Genomic DNA, 19,564 nt, shown 5'->3' on the forward strand with positions numbered 1-19,564 from the left:
AATTCTCCTACCAGGTTTCTGAGGATTTTGAGTTGGGTACCCTTTGAAGGTCGTCTCGTTTATGCTTTAAATACACTGAAGCTATCTTGCACTTAAATCTGTTTCTGGCTGTGATTCTTTTAACTTTAGGAAACTATCTGATGCTCAGAGAATTACCTAAATTAGTTTAATATCAGATTCACATCTCAGCAGACTCTCTCCCATGACAGCTAAGATGAAATATAGAATCATAGAATGACCTGGGTTGAAAAGGACAATCATCTAGTTTCAATTCCCCTGCTATGTACAGGGTCATCAGTCACCGGACCAGGCTGCCCGGAGCCACATCCAGCCTGGCCTCGAATGCCTCTAGGGATGGGGCATCCACAACCTCCTTGGGCAACCTGTTCCAGAGTGTCACCCCTATATAGATAGATATTTTTAATGAAATACTTGCTTACCTTCTGTATTTGTGTTCTCATTTGCCCTATATAACCTTACTTACATAAACCTATTTATTTTCTTTTGCCGTAGACCAAACATTCCTCTGAACTCTAATCTTCAAGATGAAGTTCCTGCTAGCGGTTTTCTTCTTTGTCTCATTCTCTTTATGGGTGGAAGAAGTCTATTCCAAAGAGAAGTCTTCAAAGAAAGGAAAGGGAAAAAAGAAGCAATACCTCTGTCCATCGTATGTTCCATGTTTCCTTTATATTCTTGCTTTATCAGAATTGTGCTATATTTTAACGCTGAAAATGAAATGGCAGTTGACAAGGAAGATGGTGGTGTCTGTTGAGAGATTAGTTATGGGGAGTAGGAATGAGAGGATGAGGGGTTGACTGGTGACATCGCCGAGTTCTATCAATGAATTTGTTTCTTCTACAGCAGGTAATTTATTTTAATGAAAAGCCTAAGCAGTAGTAAACAGATGATTTGAAATGTCTGTGGGGGATTCCAACCCTGTGTCTTGCTATTTATGGGCAAATAAATTTATTCATTTCACACTAAAATGAATAAATTTATTCACTTTCAAATGCCTACTGTGTTTTATGTTGCTTGATAAGATGTATGGGAACTACTGGGTCATGGCCTGAAGCTCTGATTGATCACCTTAGGTGAGCCATGAGTCAGCCAGAGGAGCACAGGTGAAGGCAATTCACCTGTGCTGCATGGCTGCACCCCTCCTAGACGTATTCAAGAGCTGGCTACCAGTGGGGAAGGATCTCTTCTGGAGATTGCTTCTGCTGGTGTTTTGCGGGTGAGCCAAGGATAGGGGTAAGCCTACCATTTATTCTCTTTTGTTATCATAGTCTGCTTTGCCTAACTCTCTTGTTTATTTTGTGATTATAACATCCTAATATTCTTTGACTATACGTAAGATGATGCATGCATTTATTTTTAGGGGGCCTTTTTTTCCTCATTTTCGTGGCCAGTGTTGGTCATCTTTTTATTGGTGTGGTGTAAATGTGAAATGTAGGTGCAGCATTATGAGTTTCCAACGTGTGTAAAGAGTACTGAGCCTTAAGTACTAAAGTGACTCAGGCAAGTTTAAACACCTTTTAACTGTGACTGTGAAAGAAAACTAGAAGATGAAACTGGCTAGCTAGCAGTAACAGACATTGCAAGGAAAAGAAAAAAAAAATGGAATAATGATTATGAGGCAGTGTTTGAAGGGTACTTTTATAGTTCCCATTCTTTTTAAATGCTGATATTGACGTTGATCTGTAAAGGCAATTTTTTAGAAAATTTCTACATGTGTGCGTTCTTATTTTCTTATCAACCCTAAAGATGAGACGTGTCTTTGGATTTGAAAACATTACGATACAGGTCTGAAATGTGACACGACTCATTTGAAATGACCCACATCCCTTCTGTTTCCTTTGAATAGCTGAGTTCTGTGCAGAGCATTCTGCTTGAGTTAATGTAAGGACTTCTGGCAGTGGGAGAAATGTCATGGTTCCCCAGACAGGCATGAGCACTGAAGTCACTGGATAGTGAGTTGCACAGCTGGGAGCAGAATCCAGACCTGCTATGGTCTTGTGAAAGCAGCCAGCGCTTCTCTCCGCTCTTAACTTGATCTTAATTACAGTTCTGAAGCACAATATTTCCTGTTACTCTGTTCTTGATACCAGTTAGTTTGGAAATGTACAAACGTGGCATCATTTGTCACCACTAGTTGAGGTGAATAAATGCTCTAATTTTTTAGGCGGTGTTTTTACACTGTGATGGTGAAAGCTTTCTCTGATAATCCCAGCAGGCTCCTATGTTTGATTGATGTATCCACATGTAGAGTGCTGCTTGTTAGAATTAATTGCTGTAGTGAGTAACAAACAAGTTGTTGGTGTCTCACTTGGCTGAAGTTCACAGCTTGAGACACAGTCAGTTGTGGTAGTGGAACTGCAGGGTTGCTGGCTCTGTGACTGGCAGCAGAACCCTTAGGTGAGTGAGTGAACAGTCCAGGTGAGCTCTGTCCTCTCCTAACTCAGGCTGTTGATGACAAACTTTCAGCCACTGGCGTGTTCTAGTAACATTTCACAAAGCCTGTAGTTGGTGACAGTGTGAATTGTAAAAGAGATGGCTGATTCTTAATGCTTTTTTCCTATGGACAAAGAAAGGGAGAAGTCTCCTCAGAAACAAACCAAAATCTGATGCAGTAGTGGAGCGGGAATTCAGTGGTGAGACCGAAAATAGTCTCAGAGGAAATGGTTGGATAAAAAGTTCCCTAGTAAAGCACGTTGCATCATTTGTGTGATTGAGTGGTGCAAATTCCTAAGGAAATTTTAAGTTAAAATTTTAATCTGCCTTTAATTTATGTTGATTACTAGTGCAATACAATTTAAAGCTTTTCTTGTAAAAAAAAAAAAAAAAAAAAAAAAAAAAAATGCCTCTTGTCTATTTTCAACATGCAAAAAACTGGATTCTACCTCCTCAGGAAAATAAAAACCACTAGTAAATATATGAGAAACAAACTTTACAGTTATGAAATTCAACTATATATGCAGATAATTTTTCAAGGAAATATTTGTGTCTGGTCTGATAATACTGTTTGAGTTCTGTGGTTTGATGTTCAGAAATGGGTGTTGTTGGGGCTGGTTTAGGTTTTGGAGTTGAGCGTGGTTTGTATAAGAAATGAGCACACCTGAGCTTTTACTTTAACTCATATCCAGCACATGAGTCTGTAGCTGAATGTGCACCTCCGGCATGAAATTGACTATTAAAATAAGCTGAAAACAAGTTGATCAGAAATCCCATAAAAAGTTCATTGTTGTCTCATAAACAGATATTTTCTTTTAGGAAAATACTGTTTTGTATCTGAGAGCAAACACTCTTGTGATTTACAGTTCTGTGATTCTATGATAAATGCCATATTTCTCTGTACAGTGTGTGACAGTGGTTCAAAGAGCCATCTTATTTTTATTTCTTTCTGGAACTGTTGTTTTTTCCCAGCTTTTGCTTTAGAGAGGTTTCATGAATCACTTGTTTTTATTTTAATCTAGTGCTTCCTCAGACAGATGTAAGATACCGCATCAAAGTTTTGATCACTTTTTCTTACCTCAGGCTTTTCAAATGGAACAGAGAGTAATTATGCTTGTCTGATTCTCAGATGTTTGTTGATTAACTAACAAATTGATATGTTGGACCTAAAAGTTCACAACAGGGAGTTATTCACATAAATCTAGGAAGCTCGTTACTGCAGATGCATAGTGGAATATAATATGGAGCCTTGATGAAACAAAAGTCTAGCCTTTTCTCTCCATGGAAAACATTATTAAAAAAAAAGAAAGAAAGAAACAGGTCTAGCTCTTGAAGAAAATCCTTCAAGAATTCTGTAGATTAGGTTACAGAGCTTATTTTGAAATTCACTATACTGAATACAGCTGACTTGGTATTAGGCACAGGTGGATTCAGACACTCGATCTATTTCTTGGTCATAGGCTGTCCACCAGCTGTATTTCCTCTGTTATTTCCCATTTGGAGGCTACTCCACATTGCTGCATTTCTACAAGTTGTTGTTTGTCTACAGGGTCTCTGCAGAATGGAAAATACAAGCCGTGAAGTGGCATTGAAGGTGACAGTGAAAGAGTGTTCCAGCTTTAAAGTCTAGAAAAGGATAGGGAACGGGCAATTGTATTATGACTTTGTGAGAGTGTGCCACAAAGGTTAGGCACAAGTGTGAGTGCTCTACGTTTCTTGTTGATGTGAGTTAAGCCTATCTGAACACTTCAGGCAGTTTTGATCAGATAAACATGGGTATTTTGTTTGAATTGCCCCAGGCAGAGACGGCCTTTTGAATGTGACTTCCCTTCCAGTACTGGCATTATTTTGAAAATGTTGCCAGATGGCAGAGGAGGTTTAAGAAGCTGCTCCATTTTAGTCACGGTGAGGACTGATGTTGAGAATAAGATGTGCAGACAGACATGTTTGGGATGGAAGATGTGTTCAGAACAGATTTTGTCTAATGTTACCGCTTTCCCTTAGCGTAACTTCCTCATAATTCCTCATAATACCTGTTCCTGGTAAACATGTTGGACATGCAGCTGTGGCTTTTTCTAAGAGCACTGCTAAAGAACATTTTTTCCTTTCTTTTGTGTGTCATAATAAATTCTTTAGTTATGTTACAGCGTTGCAGCTGTTGCTGTTATCCCACGGTCCTTGGTAACCCAGGACGTCTCTCTCAAAGCCCCTTGCACAATCTCTACACAAATTAAATTATAAGCAGAGGGAAGTTTGGTTGCAGAAGGCATAGAGATATGTGTCCAAAAAGCAGTTAACAAAATCAGTTAGCACCGTGCTCACAGTCACAGCTATCCCTGTTAATTACGGTTTTAGTGTGACTCAGCTGTTCACCTGCACACTTTTAGTTGCTGATGGTCCCCCAGAGAGTCTAACAGTCAGAGTATTGCCTTGGTCTCTGAGTCTCATTCTTTCCCCTTGATCTCAAGACTATGTTTTTATGTAGCGCCCCTTCCCACCTATATGCATTTCCCTTCCCACCTATATGCATTTCCCTTCCCACCTATATGCATTTCCCTTCCCACCTATATGCATTTCCCTTCCCACCTATATGCATTTCCCTTCCCACCTATATGCATTTCCCTTCCCACCTATATGCATTTCCCTTCCCACCTATATGCATTTCCCCACACGAAGGTTTATATACACATAGGTTGATTGAATGCACGGTACCCGTAGAGACTTTCTACCCACAGAACAGGAATACAAATTGTGTTTTGGGCTGTATTCAGTAAAGCATATCCTTTACTTCAAAAGCTGTGAAATAGTCCTCAAAGCCGTCCAGATGGCACATGGTTTGTGCCATCAGCCAGGGTAGAAGCTTATAAAGGTCACAAATGCCAAGGTTCAATAAACAGCTCATTTAAAAACAAGCAAACAAGATGGTAGGACTGAGGGGGAAAAAAAGCTTTGTATGTGTTTAAAACATAGATTTGTATGAAAGACTACTCTGTACATTTCTCTTGGTTATCTGGCAGCTTCTGACAAGCTCTTTCCATCAATGCTGAAGTCAGTCAAAGTATTCTACCTTGGATCCTCTCCACTGTCCCATGAACATGGAATTTTGTTCTGACCAAGTGCTTGGGTCTACGTGGTCTCTCTGTCAGTAGCGTCTGATCATCCCTCCAATGGTGAAAAGTGGAATAATCTCTGTCACCATTCCCTCCCATCTTCTAGAAGACGCTAATGATAGTCTGCGAGCAGTTTAATTTGTAGATGTGATGGGAGAATTGATGCAGTTTGTGGGAGAAGATGGAATGGAGTTGAAAGAGCAGCCTGAATTTTTTTGTGGGGACAATTCCATTTCAGTCACTCTGAAAATAAAGGCATTGCAGAGCCCATTTCTGGTTCCTGTAAAAATTCTTCTGCCCTGTGGTAACTGCAGTTGGTCAGTGGTTTAATCATACTGTAGCATGTAGCCCTCATGGAAAGCCATGATCCCAGACAGACAGGGCCGCATTCCAGGAGGTCTGGGAATTTGTTATTCAGAATGGATAAGCGTGCTGGGGAGTAAAAGATAAGGTTGTATAAGCAAAACCGAAGTTCTCTTGTAAAACAGTAATTAACTGTGGTAGACTGAATCTCTTTCAGTAATCCTCCCTCCCTGGTGAGAAATTCTCACTCCATTCTGGCCATTATAGTGATGAGGCAATGCAATGGTGCAGAAAAGTTACAGGCTTGAGCCCTGTCCTTCATACAGAAAGAGCCTCCAGACTGAGAGCTCTCTGGTCTGCTCATGAAACTGCCCTATAACTAAGGGTGAGGAAAACCATAGGACTGCATTCCGTTCTCATTACCACCGTGTAGATCTCTGAAAGGCAGATTATCTCCAATATCTCTCCATTTGTGCTTTCTAACCAAGACGGTGCTCCTTTCAGGATGTGTGCATTGATCTTCTTGGTGTTCACACATCTAGAAAAAGAGATTGGGACGTGGGGACAGGTGTGGACAAACATCCGTAGTTCTGCTTGAACTTCTGGCTGCTGATAATGCTTCAGGGAGAAACAAGGCAGCTCAGAGTGCTGGGTAAAAGCTCCTCAACATGGAGTAGTGCTGAATGTAAACCCAAGCTAAATATAGGGGCTTCTGATAGGCAAGAACCAAAGAAGTGGCGCTAACTGAGCTATTCACAAGCCCAGCTACAGAAAGCTTGCTTACATGCCCATGTTGGGAGTTTGTGGTCTTTCCATAGCGGATCAAAAGGAACTATTTCAGACCATGATTCAGGGTGCCCCAGCAGGGTTGATGGTTTTGTTCACTGTACTGGATTACCTCCAGATTCAAGGACTGGAGTTGCACATCTGATCTTAAAAGCTTAGCTGTCAACTGCGTTTGTGAGCATCCGTGAACTGTTACTCCGAGATTTGTAGTTTTGATAAAATTCAAGTAGTTTGGCTTTGCATTGAAGGGATTGTAATTTTTCTCCCTTGTGGTGGAGAAGCCAGGCTGTACAGTTTGAAAACTTTACTGTTAAGCACGCTAGAGATCATAGAGATCATTCAGAGGAATTACACAGTGTTTATTTGGTTTGCATTAGCCTGTTTTTATGCTTTGTTACTACGCATAGGAATTCTAACACCCACAAAGCAGAACAGTGATAGTTTGTATCAGGGAAGTAGTATATTCGGTATATGGCCAGATGACAGATGGTTGTGTTTCCCAGAACTTGTTTTTATCATTTTCAGATATCTACTGCCACATTACATGACTAAAATGACAGTTTCCATCACATAAGTTAGATTAGCAGTATGAAATCTGTTGTTTCAGTGTTACATAGGAAATTTCTGTGGTAGATAACAGTGGTTGGAATATATATTTTTCTCTGTCAGACAGCAATCTATGCAAAGGCAAAGCTTGACATTAGCTTATCCAGATTATGAGCTCTAAGTAAATGCTGACAATGGAAAAATCATGCAGTTTGACTCTTTGGTCTGTGGTGCATTGTAAGATGGTTTGTGAATTGGCTTCCCTCTGACACGTGCTTATTTTTTTCCCTGATTGTGACGAGACAAGTAAAAACTGTATTTATTTCTCCTAAAGTGGTAATGGGACCTTAAGAACAGGGATCAGAGCAATATGTGAATGAAAACAATGACTGAGGTTCCCCTTCCCATTTGTGTAGAATAAATATTGGTGGCGTTCCTTTCTCCAGTCATCCTCACGGGGCTCTGCCTGCAATAGGGACTCCTTGTAAGTTCAGTGAGTTCTACAAGTAGATGTCATAATAACCCAACAGAGAGAGATGTAATGTCTTCTGACATATTTGCTTGGCACAAATGTAACAAAGTTATATAAATTTCAAACCAGGAGTATGATTCGTTTTTGCCATGCATATCTACTCGTCTGAACTTCTGGATGTTGATTAATGAATTATGAAGGTAATCATCTATTGTATCAATTTAAAATATTCATCATGTTCTTCAAAGGCAGCGAGAAAATATGTACAGCTGCAGTGGAAGGAAGAGGAGATGGGCACCTCGCTGTGTATCCCCTGCAGAACAGTATTTACAGTCATTCTTTTATTCATCAGTGATAGCAGAAGCAGACTGCAGAGAGGCCAGTCATAGCCCACAGAAGTTTCATGCTGACAGACTCAGAGTTTTCTTTCTGGATTTTAGAGATGTTGTTTGTAGAGTGAGAACTCTGTTTGCTTTCTTGTGTCCTGCAGAAAAAGAGAGGACATTTTGCGGGATTTTTTTTATTGTTGTTCAAAATTGTTGTTTAGGCAAAATTCTCAATAAGTCATTTCTAGCTTTCTATTGCTTTCTTTTAAATTCCCCTTTCAGCCATGGTGAGACTTCAGTTGCATTAGCCTTTGCTTGGTATTCACTACGTCTTGACTAGAACTGATAAATTACTTTGAAAAATGTTGCTACATTTCCTTATGTTTCTCAGCAGCTATGCACGCAAGCTTAGGTAAACATATTAAAAATGTGTTGTAACTGGTGGAAATTTAAGGGGAACCTTTGGCTTGTCAGGAGCTTTTCACTTGAAAATTCTAGGTTGGATAAGAAGAGATGGTAGGTAACATTTCATTTAGTGTGAGCGGTATTGTGTGGGAATCAGACTTTAGAAAATGGTAGTGTTGCTTCTTTGGGGAAGGAAGATTTCAGCTCAAATTCTTTCTTTCTAGTGTAGTCTACACCTTTGCAATGAATTCCAGAATGGCCAGTTGAGCAGGGGTGGCAGTGTTTTTAGCTGGGATCTCAGTGACTTGAATTGTCCTGGCCAGTTGCTCTGTGTGCCTAATCATCCTGCTGTGGCTAATGAAGTCATTCAGCTAATCTGTCGCACTGGAAGTGACATCGCATTTGAGTTTGCCAAAAGCTACACCTCTGTGTTATTGATTTACAGGTGAAATCCAGGTAAGTTTCATCAGCAAGGCTTGTTGAAGGAAATCCAGTCGTCTTGAAAATATTTGGTAGCAGGAATGCTGCTCAGTGAGCAGTTCAGTGACAGCATACTGTGAAAGATCACAGTGAAAGTATGGCTGAGCTCTGCAGAGCTTTTTTTCCAGTGGCTATTCTAGCCGCTTCATTCAAAGTCACCTTTAAAAAAGCAGTGATGACTGACTGTGGGCTTCTTTCTTTCCCTAACTCAAAGCAGCTGATGCTCTTGTGTCACTTGGTTCTTATATAAATGAGGAAAAAAAATGTGTGCACGTGACACTTAACTTCAAAACGGAAAGACTTGCAGCAAATGTGACCACGGTAGTCCTTACCAGACAGCAGTGCTGCCACCCTGTCTTCATCACATCACTGGCTTCTCTGTGCAGGAAGCAACCTTGGCCTAATTCGCAGTTGACCTCTGAGCAAACAACCTGAGCAGAACCCTGTATTAATATGCTTCTGCAGTGAGTTTCAGATCTTACAAAATTGCAGCTTTATTCCTCTTAATTGAAGAGACAAATAAACATGTCAGACTATCAGCTGTATTTAGCTTTCTTTTGCTGTTTGATGCTCGCTCGTTTTATTTCTCAAGCTTTTTTTTCTCATTTCCTCTTTGCGTTTTACAAGCATCTGTATTTAATTTATGTGTACATATTGTTCCACATGGTTCAGATCATCTTTATTTAATGACTATTGCCATCATTACTATTTAATGAACTTCTTTGAATTATACATTACAGAAATATAAAACAGATTGGGGTATAAGTCTGTCCTTTAGGTATTTGTTTTGGTTTGATATGTCACAAATACTGGGCATATATGATTTAGAAACAAACTCTATGACTTGCACTTTATAAATATAATGTCAGTAGGCACCTGATGTAGGTGTGTTAGGTGTTAAGATGTGTGACTTGCAAGGAAGCAAAGCCATGAATCTTTCTGCATCAGATAGAGTGTCTGAAGTGCTTGCCTACCTTTTTTCCAGTTACATTAATATTCTTTTCGATCTTCATGTTACAAAATTGAAAATAAAATTAACAATTAGCTTTATTTTGCCATGTTGTCCAGTTAGTGGCAGCTGCAAGGAAAGCATACAAAGCTGGTTCATGGTATTTCTCTCACAACCACTTCATTGGTAAAGGCCATCACTGAAGGCTGAGCAACAACTGTAAAGGGACAGAAATAAATCAGTTCTTTTACATACTTGATGATCCAAATTCAAGCCAAATATGAAAAGCCATAAACACAACTCAAGGAAAATTACTTGAAGGTAAATTTATCAATTATTTGAAGAGGTTAGAAACCCTGCTGTTATTTAATTGCTATTAAATTCTCAGAGGGTTATTGTACATACAGTAAGGACATACTAGTGGCATGTTTATGTGGCATGTTGGTTATTCTAATGACAGAGAGTCAGGAAAGTACTCAAAAAATGGTTGGAATGCTGATTACAAGAGTTCAAAACTTGAAATTGCTACTGAACATATTCTACAGACAGCATAAATATTCACCTACAGGGCATTAGCAGCCTGTTATTTGTGGGATGGGGTCTGGTGCATCTTACTTTTTATTCCACTCATTTTTGTGTCCCTCTTGTAGCTGCATTTACCCATCACAAGTCCTTTTTAATTTCAGTGATGGTTTTAATTTAACACCCAACACAATAACAGCAAGGTTATGAAGATATTTAAGATATTTTGCTCTGAAAAACAACCAGCGTGCAAAGCCTTGCTTTCCACAACAAAGCTTTGTCAGTGCTTGCCAGTTCTGCAATGTCTGAGCTCTGGTGGGGCTCGCTGGCACTGGCAGCTGAAAGCAGGCAGCTGCCAAAGCCTCTGTGTAGTTTGGCACCTAAGAAGTGCCTGTCAGTTTACTTGTGTTCCTAATCTGTCAGCCACTATAAATAGTTCAGGTGGCTGTTTTCTTCTGATGAAGTTATCACGTCCTTCAGGATACGTGTTCAGAGGTAAGGGAGCAGTTAGTGAAATTCTTACTTATTTACAATATATCTGATGTCCTTAAGTTTACAGTTAGTGTATTTTAGAGAGCTGTCGTGTTTGTTACAGCTTCTTGAAAAGTACTGAAACATCACAAAAAAAGCATGGAATGAAACTGCTTTGCTTGTGAGCTGGCAAAATTGAATATGAGTTAGTCTTAACCTCACAGTTGCTTCTGTTTTAGTGGTAATGAATGCACTTCTTTTTACAGCCAGCAATCAGCTGAAGACCTTGCAAGAGTACCTGCTAATTCTACCAGCAATATCTTGAATAGGCTATTGCTCAGCTATGATCCCAGGATAAGACCTAATTTCAAAGGTTTGTCAGATATTTCTGCCTTTTTATTTGATCCTTGTAATTTAACCTTTTTATGCACAGAAAGTTTATATAGAAATGATATTCACAACTGTATTTCTGAGATGAAGACTTTACTACAAGCTGTAACTGTAGGACATATTTACAGGTTTTTTTTAAGCTGAAATATATAGGGATTTCAAGATAATAATGCTGTCTGATGCTTTATTATTATTATTAAAATTTTCTAACAGACTTTTTCAGTTGAGTTAGATTTTTGTAAAATGCATTTTTAAATATGTCTTCATTGCTCCATTTTAATCAGGCTTTAGCAGTATCCTCGCTTTACAGTATTTTAAACCACTTACCTTCTCTATAGGGGTCCTTTAAGATAAAATTTTGAGAGACCAGCAGTTTCGTTGTTTGGAAATGATGCAAAATTCAGTTTGGAAGATGTGTTAATAATACTGCTTATGAGGTTTGAGATTTCAAATAGATGATGAGTTTATGCACGTGTGATTCTGGGATACGTTGTTGTAGGCAAGTGTTGTAGGAATGTTCCATGTAGGCAAATGTGATTTCCTTTCATATACAGAAAAGGCTGAAATACATATACTCTGCAAAACCTCTAGTAATCATACAGCTGCAAATTGTACTTTCCAGGAATTAGGTTATTTTCCTGATAGAAAAAAGACAGCAATTTTATTATATTACACACATTGCAGTTTATATAAATCGGTTCTTTGTACAGCTTAATTATATTTAGGTTAGGAGTTACTGTAATGTAGCAATAGCATGAGAACTTTGGAAATCTATAATCTTTATTGTGCTTTTGAAGAGACCAGTTTCAGATTTCAGATTCTATCTGAAGCTTTATAACTGCATTGAACTCAATTCTCAGCAGGTTACCTGCTTCTTTCTTATTCTCTGTGGAGTCGTATTTATTTGTTTTCAGTGCTGAATTTTGTCACAAAAAACAAATGTCCATCCTCTGTTCTGTCTGCTCCTCAGCACAGCAGGCTTGTAGCCACTGGTAGAGCATATTGCAGATTGATTTATATTTCTGATATCCCTGATGGCTCTCTGGTAAGAATTGAGTCTGAAGAAAAAGAGAGGGCATGTAATGTTAGCTTACAGAGAAGTGGGGAAAAAAGAACGATTTCTGACAAGTGACGTGCCTGTGTTAAAATGTTCCTCACACTTGACTGGCTTCCTTGGGCTGTAGTTCCTATTCAAATCTGGTCAGGATTCCTGGCTACCAGTGGTGCAGTGGGTTTGCAGTTTGAATTTACGTCTTATACATACATACTCTGGAATATTGTACGTAGGTAAGCAAACTATTAAATATGATGTTACTTTATAATATAGTTGTTCTCTCTGTCCAGATAGTCTTACACAACTCTTTTACTTCTGGAAATAGAAAGAATTCCACCAAGCTAAGCAGTGTGACAACAGATGCTTGTATCCAGTGTGTGCACTGACACTCTCAACATACAGGTGCTAAATAAAACTAGTGGACCATGATTCTCACAACCATCAGGCCACTACCCCCCACTTCATGATAGCCCTCTGTTAACACCAGATAGATGGCTGCCTATCCATTCCCGCAGGGTGACGGAGGGCAGATGTAGCAGCTGTCACACCAGCCCTTTTCAGCTACAGTAATCCTGGCTGTGGAAAAGAGACAAAAATCCAGTCCATCTTGATATCTTCACAGCTGCTGGCTTCTCAAAATTTTTCTTGCCAAATTGGTAATCATTGTAAAATGGAGCAGCCTTCTGCTTCTCTCCCTCTCGTGCGAGGTGGCTGTGAAAGCTGCATGGAACAGTTTTTATCCCCCTGTGTGTACACTGCTACATTTATACACTTGACTTGCACAAAGAAGTATCCTCTTACAGTGTAAGTAAATGTGTCATCATAAATCAGAAACAGTTATTTGGGATGATAGATCTTTGTTATATCTTTGGCAGTTGAATGTGTCCACTGCTAGTGATGTGAATTGCACTGCATGTAAAAATAATAGTGGATGGTGCGTTCCGTGATAGCAGAAAATCATGGAATTTGGAAATGACTCATTGATTTATGGTCAATGAAATGCTTTAAGTTTGTTGCTCTGGAATGAGAATTTTTTTTTTCTGTTTTCTTATGAAAATGATTCTCGTGGTTTCAGTGCAAGCAGATTATACTGTAGCTTTTGAAAACAAAATATATATTAATTTGAAAATACAAAGTTACAAAAAATATTTCACATTGTGATACCACTAAAAGGAAGGATAATGTACCTTTGCTGGGTTGTGCAAATGACTAGAAATCTTTTCTTTTTAAAGGAATTCCAGTCGATGTGGCGGTCAATATCTTCATTAACAGCTTTGGGTCAATTCAGGAGACAACTATGGTAAGACTGAAATGAACTGAATGCAGCACACAAGCAGATTTTCTTCCTCAATAAAAATTCAGGCTGAGGATTACGAAACGTAAACTGTAAATGATTGTTTTGACTGCAGAGGCTGAGAAGTAAGGTAATGGGACTAGCGTTGGACTGTGCCTTTTGCTGTAAGTCTGTGAATCTATTTAATTCTTTTTTTGGTCACAGGTTGTCATAACTTTTAGGATCTGTTGTGGGTGAAAGGTAGATGAGTGCAAAATGAACATACATGCAAAGATCTCAAGCATTTATGTTCTCTGTTCTGTGGATTTCTGAGGAGTAAGCAGTAGAAGGAGTAAAGCAGTAGACTATTGGTGACCTTACTGTTTATTTACTGTGTGAGAGGGGATAGACTGATGACTGAAGGTTTTTTTTTTTTTTTAAAAAGAAAAAAAAGTTTTCCAGTCCAAAGTATCTCAGCATGTCAGTAATGGCCTCGAATGATCCACTTTGCAATTTTGACTTGTTGTTGTTGTTGCTATTATTATACAAAAAACAGTCAATTTCAAAATAAAAAAAAATCATTCTAGAAAAGCACTGTCTGATATTTTGGGACTTGAAGATCTTTTTACAATGACTTTTCCAATAAATACTGTGAAGAATATTGGGGGAAAAACAAACAAACAAACCACGTTTCATTATTGAAGGTATTATGAGGCAGGCTAGGTTTTTCTGTTGTTTAAAAAACAAAGGAGAGTACAGTTTGTTTTGTCAGTATGTGAGAAGCCACAGCCAGGGCATATACTCAGGCTCTGGGGTCCCAAGGCACTCCCACACCATCCACTGAAGAAATGGGTGCAGTGCTCTGCTGTGTCCAGTGCATGGGGGCAGTTCCTCAGATCTGGTTGCTTGTCTACTCCTGTGGCTAAGGCAATATTCCTCGTCCCAGTGGCAGAGAAATAATAAACTATAATGCAGCTAATAAATAATAAAACACCTTTTGTTGCACATCCAAGCCAGTACCTGCTTAAAATTCAGAGCCAGCTCATGTGTTACCTTTAATGACATTTCAATGAGTTGCTCAAGGTTAAACAGATGCAATGGCTGAAGTAACTTTTGAGCAGCTTGGCCGTTTCATCCTTTCATTGCTAGGAGTGAATAAAGGATTTAGATTTGATTGGAAATGATAGTAAGTCAGCTAATGGTATTAGCAGGAAGTGATGTTAAAACAAAGAATGTAAGATGAAGATATTTTGAGATTTATTTCTTGAAAACAAAAAGAGGACTGCAGTTTAAAGGAGCAGGCAGGAAAAGCAGGAAAGTAGGAGTGAAATGAGTATCTAAAATGGCAGGTATATTAAGCCAGATGGCCCTTTCAAGTTTTTGAAATTTATTACATGCTTTAAAAAGTTACTTTTACAGAGGCTTTTTTTACAATTAGCCATATCCTAGTAGTAACAGAACATGAACGTAAGGCGTGTGCGTCTCTCCAAAAAATAAAGTATCCTCTCTACAGCAATGCATATAGGCCTGCCTGTGAATTCCTGTCCAGTCATTCACAGATTTTACTAGTATGTTGCATAAGGTAGTCATGCTCTCCTACATATTTTAGAGCTTCAGAAACCATCCTCATTTTATGCTTTTATTTAGATTTCTTTGTCCAGCCAATCGCTGTGATGCCTTGGTTCACAAGGGCTGAACTTCATATTTCCCTTCCTTATCTCATGTAATAATAATGTTTCTCCATCATCTGAGTTTGATGGGGAATCTCACACATCAAGGGAATGAATCATTCTGCAAAAGACTACATGCTTGGACAAGTTGCACAGTCTGTTTCAGCTGAAAACAAGAGGATCATAACATGGAAGCCAATATATCAAAGCAAAGATGGAGCAGGACACAGAGGTGGGTGCTGAGACAGGCGCATGATTCATTCTGAGTTAAAACAGGGAATAAAACTGTGGCTAGACTGAGAGCAAGGAAGGCATGCAGATACGTTAGTGGGACCAGAACTCTGCAAGCCTGTCCCCTGTGGGCACGAGGAGTTGTCTGGTAGCATCTCAGACTGCTTTATCAGTGTCAGTGAACTTCGACTGGCCAAGAACATGGGAAATAATTGTATGTCTTAATGTCAAATTCACTCTTTGGCTCCTTTGGTGAGAATCAATTACTTTTGCTTTCTATCCTTATTGTCCCAGAACTGTTTACATTCTTAGCTATGCAGTTTGCTCTTCACCAACAAAAGTAGAGTGGTTGACTGCCTGCTGAGGCAGGGTCTACTTTGCTTTAGGAGAGAAACGGTTTTGTTGTAAAAATGTGTTGACAGGTTAGAAGGAAGATTGGTGGAGACATAGCATTGACCCTATGCCCGTTCTATACAGTTCTAATCAAACTTGTGCAAAAAATGAAGGGCAAACGATTGCTCCATTTCTAGCAAAAGTAGAGTTCGTGTTGTACTGCTGAGTGCTAGAAAGAATTGCCTCATGTTCCCACATGTATCGAGCAACTGGAAAAAAAAGAACAAAAACTAGCAACTACAGAGCGAGTAAGAACTTTTACAGCTAAAACAGAGAAGGGCTCATACCAGAACTGCTACTTTCAAGTAAGCTCCCTTTACCTGAACTCCTGTAACTTGTTTTCTTCTGGCTTTGCAGAGTACTTGTCTGGGATCCCCATGGCAATTCTTCCAATTTTTCAGAGATTGCTTTAGAGTGCAGATTTATAGGGTAATATAGGGATTATGTTGCACTTCAAAACTGTTAAAGTCAGGGATTTCTAGAGGTAGATCCATTCTTTTATGAATATCCATAAGGCTATAATGTTTTAGCTGTACTAAGGATCTGACCTTCTGTCTACAATGACAATTCATTCTTAAGGTTTGTATTTGCAAACAAGAGAAAAGAAAGGTTTCTTTTCTCACTCAAAGTCCACCTCCTTCTTCTCCTTTAATTTCATCCCTTACAGAAAAGTCTTTTTAATGTTCATGCTCTTATTTCACTTTTCTTCTTTTAATCCTATGAATGCAATTCTCTACTTTGCTGATCTGTTAAAAGACTGCACTCTACAACTATTCTGTTTAAAGAGAGTGTTATTATGCTTGCTTTCTTTGTATCATTGTAGGTCATGTAGAAAAAGCCTTTCACGATCTACTGTGTGCTCCAGTTTTTAGAGAGAGAAGTATCGGCTATGCCTAGTTTCTGGCCTGAGGAGTTTTTCTGGCCACGTGCCCACTGTTTTTAGTAGGTTGCATTGGAAATATTTCCTAGAAGTCCTCCCCTTTCGGCTTCCCTTGAAAACAGCTTGCCTTCTGTTGGGGTTTCATGGGAAAACAAAGCCCTGTAGAACACTTCAGTGATTCTTTTTGCCTTCCCTGTTCTCATTGCCCTAATGGTAATGAATGACTTTTTTTTTTTTTTTTTTTTTTCCACCTAGTGTCTGGCTTTTAAATTGTTATTTGACTGCCTTTTACTTTAAAATATTGGCCATTCTGCAAGATTCAAAAAACATCTGTAAAATACATGGGAGGGAGACCATGTGACTCATCCAGACCACTTTTTCAAGCCTACATTGAACCTAATTGCAGTACAAGTACTGAATCTGAAAATTCATTACTCAATTTTGGAAAAAGTCTGTTCCCAGTCCTCTTAAATTCAATTTGTACCAGATCATAGCCCATACTTCTGTCATGTGCTGTAATAGTTTGTATTCTGCTGAATAAAACCTTTGTGCGTATTATTTTCTGTAGATATAGAAGTTAAGTCTCCTGACATCTCTTAATTAAACATTCTTCATACTGCCTTAAGTATGTAGTTGCCATCCTCCCCAGGTGAACGCTCTATGAGAAATTTCCAGTCATTTGTGTAGGTCTGAACCTACTTGTTTTAGGCTAATGGGAATTCTCTTCCACTGACTGAAATGGGAACAGAATCAACATCTTAAACTGCCACTAATCTAATAGTTTAGTTTATTTGACTTCCTTCCTTCTTCTATTACAAAGGAAGTGAAGTAGTGTCCACCTGATCTTACCACCAATTCCTATTTTGACAGTGGATTTTGATTTTCCGTGATTTAAACATCTCCTGAATGGGTAAACTGAAGGCAAGTGTTGGAGAATGCCTATCATTTGGTTATGGCTGTGAGAATACTTTTGATTTTGTTAAAACAAGGATAATGCACTTGTTCATGAGAAAATTGATTTTTATGTAATGCTTATAAGTCTGAACAATATGCAGGATTTGTATGGTTTAAAATAAATGCTTTCACTTGGACATGAAGTCCATATGGAATGGGAACTTCAGAAACAAACAAGTAAATTTTGAATTGTATCAATGTAATACATTCTGAGATGATGACCTGAATTCCCTCACGCTCTGAAGCTTTTCTATGGAAGCCTTCCCACTCTGTCACTTTGAATTGACTACTATTTTATGCTACTCCTTTACTTTGACGTAATAATAGAGGTCTTTGAAACAAATAAAAATCTGACTACATCTATTCTTTTTTTACTTCCAGAAACAGACTGCCAAAAAGTGACAGTTCTCTCAGAACTATGCATATTAATAGATGTTGCCTGAGATCTTTCTGTTTAATTTTGATGCTTTGGTTTTTGTTATAATGCAGTGGGGAAAAACATTACACAGTCTGTTGTAGTAAAGAAATACCTGGGCTGGATATGGGAAGGTAAGCACAGGGGATTAAGAAAGGGAAATCAGTAGGGTAAACTACTCTGCATGAGATCTTAATCAAGAATTAACATAAGTATCTCAACATGGCGCTTGCTTTGGGCTGTAAATATATAGCTTATAGCAAGTACTGCGGAAGAGAATTCACAATATATCAACAGAAAAATGCCTAAGAAGACGCTAGTTTGTACTCTACATTCTTAATTTTTTATGTTGAGTTCATTGACAAATCAAAAATATTTCATGAGCCATCACTCACAGATGTCTGCCTTTTTTTTATGTAATTGCAAAGCACTAGCAGGTATAATCTCAGGATGCTTTGTGCCTAATAAATAATTACTTAAAAAAAACCAACAAAGTAACCACGCTATAAAATACAGCAAGGAAGACTAGAGGTAGATTGACCTTAATTATAGAATCTGACTTTATTTTTGTCTTTTACTTTGTTTTAACAATACTTTTATTCCTTTCTCTGTATGTGATCTGCCTGGTTTACGTTTGCATAAAAAAGAAGCATTCGCTTAGATGTAAATCTGAAAAGCAGAAAGATGTAGATGCAAGACTGAAAAATCCTAACTGACATAGTAGGTCAGATTTTTCCTTTGGATGCACACAGCTTTCACTGAGGACAGCATGCATGTGGGTTTCGTTCTGCCCTGAGACATGTGCTATTCCAATTCCCAGTGGCAACATTTGCTTCTCATTGAGCATGGTTCTACTACTGTCCATCCTTGACGAAAAACTCCTCCTGAATTTGGAAGAAAGTTTCTTCTATGTAATGTCTTGATTTACTCTTAATTTTTGTGGCCTGTTCTGTGCCTGTTTTCACACAAGCTGCCTCAGGCCTTATGTTGTACAGTCATCAATTTTCCTACTGAAATAGCCCCAAATCACTATTAGAGGTCCCAAGGCTGTATTCTGTGTTTGCAGTTTAAAGTCTGCTGTCTTCCTGGTCTGTTTTCTGCTTTTATGGTGTGGCATATTGCCATCACTATGCCATTTAACGAACTGGAGAATGCTTTTATAAGGTGTTATATTGCCATCAGCATGCTACTTAACCAATTGTATAACAAACAGGAGTTTATACTTCCAGGATTTGCTGATAGAAGTGATGCTTTGTTAGCAGCTGCAGTAAATCAGCGTAGTTGAACTATGGCTTCCTCTGTGCTGCTGCCTACTTTTCTTTATGCCTGTGTAACATGGCTACTGTCAGAGGGGATGCAGAAAGAATCCTGGGAGGAAAATCTGTTCCTCTCCTTTAAAAAAAAGAAAAGGTTTTTTTTTTAATCTAGATCTGATATATATTCTACCTATTATTAGTAAATTGCATTAAAATTAGCGCGTACT

General features: G+C 38.6%; 1 protein-coding gene across 1 annotated transcript in view; it reads left to right on the forward strand.

Moving 5' to 3' along the window:
* Window positions 1-545: 545 nt before the first annotated feature.
* GLRB (glycine receptor beta) overlaps window positions 546-19,564 on the forward strand; it is a gene marked incomplete at both ends in the record, with an annotated part of 43,380 nt that continues 24,361 nt past the window's right edge. Inside the window, 3 exons of the mRNA XM_079534890.1 lie at window positions 546-667; window positions 11,088-11,194; window positions 13,498-13,565. Coding sequence (XP_079391016.1) covers window positions 546-667; window positions 11,088-11,194; window positions 13,498-13,565 — 297 coding nt within the window. The remainder of the gene's footprint in view (window positions 668-11,087; window positions 11,195-13,497; window positions 13,566-19,564) is intronic.

Source organism: Tetrao urogallus (assembly GCF_951394365.1).
Source record: "Tetrao urogallus genome assembly, chromosome: 4".
Taxonomy (NCBI): Eukaryota; Metazoa; Chordata; class Aves; order Galliformes; family Phasianidae; genus Tetrao; species Tetrao urogallus.